This window comes from Rhipicephalus sanguineus, chromosome 3 (genome assembly GCF_013339695.2).
Source record: "Rhipicephalus sanguineus isolate Rsan-2018 chromosome 3, BIME_Rsan_1.4, whole genome shotgun sequence".
Taxonomy (NCBI): Eukaryota; Metazoa; Arthropoda; class Arachnida; order Ixodida; family Ixodidae; genus Rhipicephalus; species Rhipicephalus sanguineus.
Window position 1 is genome coordinate 145,939,146 of NC_051178.1, and position 9,804 is coordinate 145,948,949.

At 44.0% G+C, this 9,804-nt stretch overlaps 2 protein-coding genes across 2 annotated transcripts; one reads left to right on the forward strand and one right to left on the reverse strand.

Moving 5' to 3' along the window:
• The first annotated feature begins 92 nt into the window (after positions 1-92).
• On the forward strand, positions 93-7,742 carry LOC119387398 (uncharacterized). Its single transcript, XM_049413508.1, has 9 exons — positions 93-295; positions 365-480; positions 1,113-1,147; positions 1,241-1,308; positions 1,863-1,910; positions 2,019-2,082; positions 2,179-2,230; positions 3,890-3,956; positions 7,000-7,742. The coding sequence occupies exons 1-9, from the start codon at positions 288-290 to the stop codon at positions 7,139-7,141; spliced, it is 600 nt and encodes a 199-aa protein (XP_049269465.1). The 5' UTR covers positions 93-287; the 3' UTR covers positions 7,142-7,742.
• On the reverse strand, positions 7,742-9,801 carry LOC119387396 (elongation factor Tu). The gene has a single exon (XM_037654782.2). It carries the CDS (start codon positions 9,798-9,800, stop codon positions 8,388-8,390), a length of 1,413 nt encoding a protein of 470 aa, XP_037510710.1. The 5' UTR covers position 9,801; the 3' UTR covers positions 7,742-8,387.
• Positions 9,802-9,804: the final 3 nt, after the last annotated feature.

Genomic DNA, 9,804 nt, shown 5'->3' on the forward strand with positions numbered 1-9,804 from the left:
ATGAAACCGAAACTAAAACATGTGCTAGACTTCTAGCGTTGCTCCTAGCCTCTTTGGCCTCTGTTGCCTCTGTCTCTATCTAGAAGGCCTCTAGATAGAGACAGAGGCAGAGATTCTCTGGCGTAAGTTCAAACGGGAACTTGCCGGTGTTGTGACGGGACTTTCTCTTGTGTGGTTCAAACCCAGTAGGCCGTCGTGATTGAAGCGTTCAGACTCCTCCGGCTCTCGTTGAATCTGGGTTTTCCTCTCGTGGCTTTGCCAGCCAAAGCTACGCTGCACAAAACTTCATGAGTGGGTACGTTCTGAGCATGTCATAAGCCATCGCGCATCATTTAAACATGCACTCGATATACCCCTGGCACAGATCAAGCAGCTCCACATCATCGCGCGATCAGGTTGATGATGGGGCCATTTCGCCTGTCCACGAGTACATTAAGACCTTGGAAGAGTTGGTACTACGCCTCAAGACTGATCATGAAGGCAAGCGCCTTTTATTCTGCATAAAACGCTGGGGATTCTTCTGGGTGCTTGACTGTCTCTCTTGTAACCTCTCCTCACTTTGGACTATCGGCATTTTCTTTCTGTTTACGTAGCCGAAACGAAGGGTCTAATTCCGCATCACCTATAAATGAAACGGAAGAATTACTCTCCTTTCATCTCACCTGTTTAGCTGGCGACAGTCGTACGAAGCAACATGACAACCAAATCCACATAAGACATGAGGCTTCTCGAGCCTCTCGGTTCCCCTTAGTCTTATGGCTTACCGCGAAATGTGTGCACCAAAGAAAGATTCATAAAAGCACAAGCTCGTAGTGGAGGGAGTCGAGGCGTGCGATTAAGAGCACTTGTTTTGTAAGGCAGGTATTCAAGGCAGCCACTGGGACTGTACAATTTAACGTTGTGTTCACATACATGTGCCAAGCTGTGCTGAGATTAAGAAGCTCCAGGAAAAATGATGGCAGGTGCACGATTAAACTATAATGAAGCTGATTCGCATGAGTAATGACGGCAAGCCATTAAACAGATCTTTTAGAAAGTTGGTTTCACATTTAGAGATTTCGTTAAGCACGCTTGAGAGCTTACTGAACAAGCGTCAACTTTTTCTTCTTCAGCAAGAAGATCAGCCCCGGATTCAGCTGAAAGGCATGTAGAGCGTTTGTTTCTTATGAAGGCTGTATGTCAGCTGTGCATAATGATAAGTAGGTCAAGCCTTATTGTTTAATCTTCTTTTATTAGTGAGCCTGCACTACTCGAAGAGCATGCGGCGAGCATCAACAACTTCACTACAGACTTGGCATTGCTGCAAAGGTAAGCCAGCAGCTAAAAGTGTGAATGGAAGCTTTCATTTTGTACTAGTGGCTGTGAAGTTCTTAAAAGACTGTTGCGGTTGCTCTGCAGAGAACATGGCAGATAAGTTCTGCCACAAAATGGGTGAAGGTTCACAATAGAAGGAAATTCACCTTTCTTCACCTTGTGCGCAGAACCGATTTTCCACATTCAGTGGAAAGCTAAAAACGAGTACTTCAAGTTAATAATTAATTCACCCTCATGCTGTGGTCTGCTGGCCTCTTAGTAAGCTCAGATGGCAGAGGAATTGCCCCAGAAAGGTGTTGTTCTTGGGTCCGAATCCCAGTACAGGACAAATTTGCCGTCTGCTGGGAAGCGAAATGTGTATGGATTTCATTTGTAGCTTCGTGCTACAAACATGTGACCGGCAGTTACATTTGACTTGCAGACGTTTGAGTAAGATTGACCGTGTAAAGCTGGTTTGTTGTGAAGATGTGTTTAGAGAAATTAAAAATTGTTCTGAATCATATTGAGTGACTTGTTTTATGAACTGCTGATCTGCATTCTTCTTTCAGCCTACAGCTAGCTGACAAACAGGTGGAGCTGTTGATAGAGGAGGACAAGTACGTTGCGTTTGATCAGCACTGCTGTGTCTTGCTTTGGGATGTTGATTTGTTGTGGAGATAGAATGAGAACCACACTTCTTGCATGTGTTCTTTGATACTTAACAGTGAACTCCTGGCCCTCTGTGCAGAGAATCAACGAATATGCGAAGAGGTCATGAAGAAAAGGCAGGTATGTGAATTGCTGCTTATGCACATGTTCAAGTGAATTGTGAGCCTCATAAAAAGCTCAAGTACACAGAGTGTACACTTTTTTTTGTCTTCTCAGGAGCTTGAAGAGGCCAATGCAAACATATCGAAGTTGAAGAGTGCTTACCATAGTGAGTCTTTCCCACTGTCTTTTTTTTTAGTTATGATGCTCTAAATGTGCAAGAAATAATGGTGATAACACCTTAATACGCTTCAGATATGCATCGTTGGCTAAGCCTATCAAGTGTAGAATTAATGCCTCTGACAGTATGTTTCGTGCACTTATGGATTTTCTTAAAAGTTGTTGGGTCCCTGCAACATTTTTCCAAATAATCGCTGAATGGCTTCACTATCAGAGTTTATTAATAGCATCTGAATGCGAGCGAGTTGGTATGTATCCATAGGTAAAACAACGCAAAAGGAAACACGGAATTCTCTGTGTTCTTCGTGTTTCCTTTTGCAACGTTTATCGATGGCAGAGTTTATTGCCTCACGAACTGATTGCCACAAAAATTTTTTGAATCCATCAAGTATGAGTGGAGTTCGAGGGATTTGCATGCTTTGAGTGCTTTTTCCCTTCAAATGTGCTGGAAGTTACACCGGGGTTGCTGACAAAAGGGTAAGAAGCTATGCCAGCTTGCATCATGACCTTGAGCACATTCTCACGATCATCAAATGGCCGTATCCCTCCCATCGTTGATCTAATCGGGCCTGTTGTCGATGTAATTCGTCGAGAGAAAAGCAAACAATTTAGCTGTCTTTGAAACATAATTGTAAATTCCCTGCCGCGTGCAGTGCTATAATATTTGGCTCACATGTATACGGGAGCCTTGACTGCTGATCAGCGGCATTTTCTGCCGACGTTGCAAAAATGTTGCAGGGCCCCTTTAAAATTTACTAAAGGAGTATGATGTTCTATACTTGTGGACAATTATTCTCGGCAATGAAGGGAAGGCTACAGAGCCGAACTGCGCGTGTGCTACCTCTGAAGAATATAGTCCCACAATTGCGTCTGTGTTTTTGCGTGGGAAAAAAACAACAGCAATATTACTTTATTTTCTACAGGATGCTGTTTGAAAAAGAGGGTCAGCACACACCAAGGAGATATTTATATTCACTTTACTTTATGCAGTTTGATTTCGCGGTTTTGCGTGTGTAAAAACGTCACACCTTTTACGTGGACCTCACAGTCAAAATGGCGTCTTCGTCTTCAGGTGAGTGCTCGTCACCCTCCAGCTTTTCCGACTACTTGCCAGAGGAGCTTGTGACGAATTTCACTATCAAATGGCTGCCGAAGCCTGTGATGGCCACTCTAATAATCAATCGGCAGTCACAGGAGATGCGGAAGGTTCACAAACCACAGCTTAATTCGAAACACGCACCGAACCGGACCACTTCGCGGAGCAGTACATGTGCAGTAGCTTCATTGCCAAGAAAAGTTGTACGCAAGTATAGTGTGATCACTTTTGAGGATTGTTTCATGTTTACAATCTTTCACGTAAATAGTGCAAAATGCTGTTTGACAGCGCGTAACAGATACATGCGCATTGGGCATTAGTCACATGAAAGCGAAAATATAAATGAAAGCGGTTGCTCGAGAATGCCACCTCTGGTTTGTAGATTGTTCTGTGAATGATTCCTACATGAATAATGTATATTTGCACACATTCATGGTGCTGCACAACTTTACGATAAAAATGTTCATTCCTTGATGTCCACTTCTGTGATCTTTGGTTCTTCTTAATGCAACGTTGGACATTTTGATGAAAGTGATGTTAAAAATTTTTCAGGTTATATTGATAAGAAGTTTTCATCAAACAGAAGGCTGGATCAAGGAGGCAAGCCTTCAGTGGAAAAGTAAGTTTGTGCACTACAACGAATGCATCCTGAATTTCGTTGCTGTGCACTGCAACAAAATACATATGAGTTCTTCAATATTCTTTGTCTGTGTGCTTTGTTTCGCCCTTGTGCTGCCAATTGTGAGCACCCTGGTTCGCTCAGTTGGTAGAGCGACCGCCCCAGAGAGGCGTTCATCCCAGGTTTGATCCCCCGACAACGATGAATTTGTCATCAACTAAGAGGCTTCCTTTTTGAGTTATCCGCATGGATTTACTTGTGGCTTCATGCTACAAATGGGTGGTTGTCAATTATCCCTTTCATGCAGGCCACTTTTTTTGATAAATAGTCCCATACAATTATGCACGAAATGGCATGCTTATGGCTGTGTACTATGGACGAAACTTGACTGGAGTGTGTATTCGGATCTACCATCCATTTAGTATGTGGAGAACACTTGTAGGACTTTTGCATTTGAATGGACGAAGACTCTAAAGTGTAGATATCATTCATTTATCATTGCAGTATTACTTTTATTAGTTTTGTTGTGATTGTTCCAGTCATTTATGTGTTTTTGTATCTGTTTCATATATTACTATATGGCTTAGCTTAGAGAAATACTATAGTAGCTGAGGTACTTATGACACAGCAAACATTGTATGACAGAACAGAACTGCTGAGAGGAAACAGTATGTAAGCTTAGAATGCCATGTTACAAAAGCTCAGGTTTGAAGCTTGTTAAATGAGGGTATGCTGCTAAAAATCACCAGTTAGGCTTGATCTGAACAGGTTGTTAATAGGAATAGTAACCTCTGGACTCTGGAGGGAAAGAGAGATGTGGACAAGGTACAGAAAATATACCATTTTTCACAGCCCAAGTTAGGAGCATGGCTCAGTGCCTTATGTTTGAGACACATATTGCCTGGATGTTTAATTTCCCCTGAACTGTGTGTCTAATACCGTCCATGTGTCTACTCTTTCCAAATCTAATCACTTCCTTCAATATGTTCTTCTATTCTCTTTGCACCTGTTCTATTGCTGTGATAATAAACTGCTGGTTACCTTTCTATTTCAGTTTTATCACCTATCAAACTCTGCCTTTCTTTAATCTTACCCAAGTATAAGCTACAAAAATTTGCTCTGTAATCCATACTTTTAGAACCCCTAAAATTGTCTGTCATCTCCTGTTCCATGTTGGGTTGCTTTTTTTTTTTTTTTGCAACATCCGCAACATAGCATTGTAGATCTTATGCAAAATTGCTGCCATCTGTCGGAGGCTTGACGAAGCTACCGATTCGGCGCCATGTTGGAGGCTTGTGTCCGAATCGTATCGCTGTCACTGCTATAACTCCTTGCTTGTGTCTGCTTTGATAGAGGGCAATAGGGGCGTAAAAACGTCACACGAGTGCGTAATGGCATGTACACGTTACTGGCATTTCTTAGTTATTACGAAGACAGTTATTACTTGTAAAGAACTGCCTCACAACAAGAAGAAGGTACAAGTCTATCACCGAGTCACATGTAGGCCCACCGTCATTGAGAATCAAGCTTTGCTCTAGGTCATAAATTTTGTCTGTCTGACAAATAAAGCGTTGTCAGCTATCTCAATATGATGCGTGTAGTGTAGGATGGTTGTGAGGAGGCTTTAGCGCGCGACACGACTAGGCACAGCGATGGCGGTAAGAAAGTGCTGTTGACCCATTTCAAAGCGTATTTCATAAGGGCCAGTCTACTTCGACCAGACGTATCGTTCATCTAGTTTTAAATAAAACGTTGTCCTTTTTTTATTTTTGAAGCAAAAATATTTCGCTGCTGTAGTCACTGACATATGTGATATATAGAATTACCGCACGATTGGAATGTAAAAAATTTCCACTTCTCATGCATGCGAAAAGTGAACATGAAAAGTGTTAGTTGCTCCAAGAAATAGGTGCTGGTTAGCTGGTATTTTATTGAATATCCTAACTACATGTGCTCGTAAATACCACGATACACCAAGAATATTCACGTTCATATCGTCCCTTCCGGGGCCTACTGGCGCCTCACAATTTCAACCCGTTTCCGCAAGGCAGTTTTGCGTCGCTGACTGAACGCTTGCGAAACCACCTTCGGAAAAATCCTGTATCCACCCCTGTGTGGTAGCACACAGGGGTGGATACAGGATTTTTCCAAAGGGGGATCAGCTTCTGGGAGAGCTTGATATGTGCTCTTCTTGGGGTATTAATTAAAGAAAAATAAGGGGGTGGGGGATGTCAGGCCATCCGGGCCACCCCTCTGAATTTAGCAGTGATGGCACATGAAATACTTGAAAAATACGCATAGTGAAGCAATAAGCGCGCAAAGCATCCCACCAAATGCTACCTTGTTAAACTCCACAATTGAAAATAAACTAGTACAAACAATACGCTCCAGCACAATCGGTCCGTTCGCTGAGAATCGATGACGCGCTCGACCTACCTGTCTAACATGTAATTGTTATCGCAATATAGTAAATAAAGTAATGGTGTCCACAGCAGCGCGGGCATGTGCAAGTAGCCACGATGTAGCTTTGAAGCTCGTACACGAAGCCGTAGTTTGTGTCTGCGAGCACACGGCGCGAAAACTGTCTTGTTCCGGCATGACACGAAACAGTGTTCTCTGATGGGTGCCGATGCTGTCACATACCGCATCTATTAAGAATGGCGAACGTAAACACGGCGTTAGTCGTCAGCAGTAGCCGGAGCAACGGAACAATCTGCCGCTTCTCGTCGGCCGCGAGGAAATCTATAGCATGGAGGTCAGTTTCCTGTAAACTTTTTTTTCAGCACCCCAATTTCCTCAATCAGAACAGCATGGCACACGAAAATATGGTGACATGGCCGTTCGTATCGGCCGCCACACGTCAATATGTACGTTCCATGTGTACGTTCCATGTGTAGCCTTCAACATGGCGGAAATGCGCATGGCGGCCGCTAGATGGCAGCAGTTTTTGCTTAAGGTCTATAGTGGTCAGGGTGTACTGAAACCATGAAATTGCCACTCTTTTAATGGCTTTCAAACCTGTTTTCCTTTTTTTTCCTCCCAGCAAAAGAAAGCTGCAAAAGGAGCGACACAAGCTGAAAGTTCTCAACAACATCCTCTTGCAGGTTTTAACCTCATCTACAATTGACTGGGCAAAACACGAACGCCTCGTTGAGCTACTTGATGAGATATCCAAGTTTTTATGAGTGTACTTGCAGCTTTATTGCATTGTTACTAAAAAGAAAGACATGTTTCAGGTAACTTTAGTGTATATTTTCAAGTGAAAGCCTTATTATCTTGCCTTTTTCATCCAAATGATGAGACATCCAGAAAACACGTTCACTAGGTAGACGCTGAACCAATCTAAATTAATGTTATTTCACTTACATGAAAAAGTAGATTTTCAATGACCGAATGAAACTAACAGGGTTAAAAATAAAACTGTGCAAGAAACACAGGACGGTGCTCCAGCTCCCGACTGAAAACCTTATTTCACAAAAAAGTTGCCTGTGAACCATAGAACAGTCACAACAGGTAAACAAGAACAAAAAACAAAACAAAAAACTGACAGAAGTTTGAATTGTACAGTGCATGCCCTAGTATAGCAGTTTAAATGAAAAGTGCCTCAAGTGATCCAGTGCGACACATTGTGTTAGTTGCTGGCTGGCAGCCACCATGCATCACATGATGTCCAACAAACTTGGGAGCCTTAGTTCTTGCAATGTATACCACCTTATTTATTTTCCACATTTTCCTTGCGCATTTATTTTTGTTAATTCAATAAACCACCATTTGGTAGTCAGCACTCCTGTGTGCATCTGCCCTTGTCTGTTGTGCTGTTTTCTACTACAACGTTTCTACGACACCTATTATTCAGAAGCACAGTGTCTCTTTTACCTCTGTATTCCCAAGAAAAGCTACACACAGCGTTATATAGATGAGTTGCATTGACATCACTGAAGCCGCCGTGTTAAAGCACCAGCATGGGGTTCACGATGTTTGCTATGTCACATTAATTTTATCAAAACATCACATGCAGGTTCTTTCGTTATTCACGCACAGAGGCGTTCCTGCCACGTTGTTATCACGTTCAAGCAGGTTAACCGCAACTTGTATCTCATCAAAGCTGCCATCGTGAAGTGCCAGTACATTCAAAAGCTGCACCCATGATGCCACGTGCAAGCCATCTATAATAAAGTAATGCTATGAAAAGACATAAAATTAGCTGGAGCTTTCAGGACGTTTCTAGACTGATAAGTAGAGAGTCGCTGAAGGTCCTTAGTTGTCTTTTTCTTTGAGTTGCAATATTCTTTGTCAGAAATGGCAGTAACAATGTGTTCAGCTGATTCATAATAATGCAATGAACAGAGTAAGAATGACATTTTATATATAATTTACAGTCTTCAGTACACTTTTCTAATGTTTAACATTGGTGACGGTACCTTAAACACTTCACGAAGCCTTCCGTGCTTCTATGTTACCAAGGTCTATCTTTCCGACTTGAGCCGTAGTGGCTATAACACTCGGAAGGATCCTGCTTATTATTCCGGTCGCAACAGTATGCTTCTCCTCACGGATGGAAAAGCTCTGGCCTGCAACCATCAGCATCTTCTTTGGCAACGTCAGCTCCACTTCGGCAAACTCTCCCGGCATGAGCATACCATCTCCTGCCACATCTACGCGACAAGGCATTGTCCAGGTACCACAGTACATTGGCATAATGTACTTCTTCGATATGGGCTTTGATCTGCCACCTTCTTCCTTCGACAGCAGGTAGAGCTGCGCTGCGAAGCGGTTTCCCAGGGTCGCTGTTCCTGGGGTGACCAGGGTCATTCCACGTTGAACGTCTTGAGCCTGGACTCCACGGAGAAGGCAGCCTACATGGTCACCCGCTTGGCAGACGTCGATGGGCTTGTTGAAACGCTGTATTTCTGTTACCACCGTGTGCAAGGTCTCGTCGAAGCCGACGAGTTCAACTTGTTGGTTCCTGGCCATAGTTCCTCTTAACAACGTTCCCACGACGACGGTGCCCCTTCCCCGTACACTTATCGCGGTCTCGAGCGGCATGAGCAGAGGGCCCGTAACGTCGCGCGTAGGCGGTTTGAAGTAACTGTCCATTTCGGACAGGAGCTTGCGCACGGATGGTAGCCCGTACTCCGATTCGTCACCTTCCATGGCCTTCAGGGCCGATCCCCACACCACGGGTGACGAGGCAGAATCTTCGAACTTGTACTCTTCAAATAGGTCTCGGAGTTCGAGTTCCACGAGCTCGAGCATGTCCCTGTCCACGATGTCCGCCTTGTTGACAAACCCTACTATCTTTTTCACGCCTAGTTGCTTGCAGACTAACAGATGCTCTCGGGTCTGCGGCATGCAGCCATCGTCGGCGGCAACTACGACCACGGCTCCATCCATCTGACTAGTGCCACAGATCATGTTTTTGATGAAGTCGGCGTGCCCTGGGCAGTCAGTGTGTGCGTAGTGGTACGCGCGCGTACTGTACTGTATGTGCGTCGCGTTGATTGTGATCCCTCGCAATTTTTCCTCGGGAGCACGGTCGATTTCGTCATACTTAATGAAGGAGGCAAGTCCCTCGTCGTATAAGGCGCGAGTTATAGCAGAAGTAAGCGTCGTTTTACCGTGATCGATGTGACCAATGGTGCCTACATTGACGTACGGCCTTTTGTCCGTACTCGGTTCCACGGTCCCAGGAGGCGGCTTTAGCACTTTTTTGGTGGCGTAGTGTCTGCTAAACGCTGTTCTGAAGAACGATGTGGGGTGGCGTGGCGATTTAAGTGTCGCCAAACAAGTGTCACGAAGAACGCACAGCCGTAAACTCTGCGGCAAACACATGGGCAGCGCCATGTTT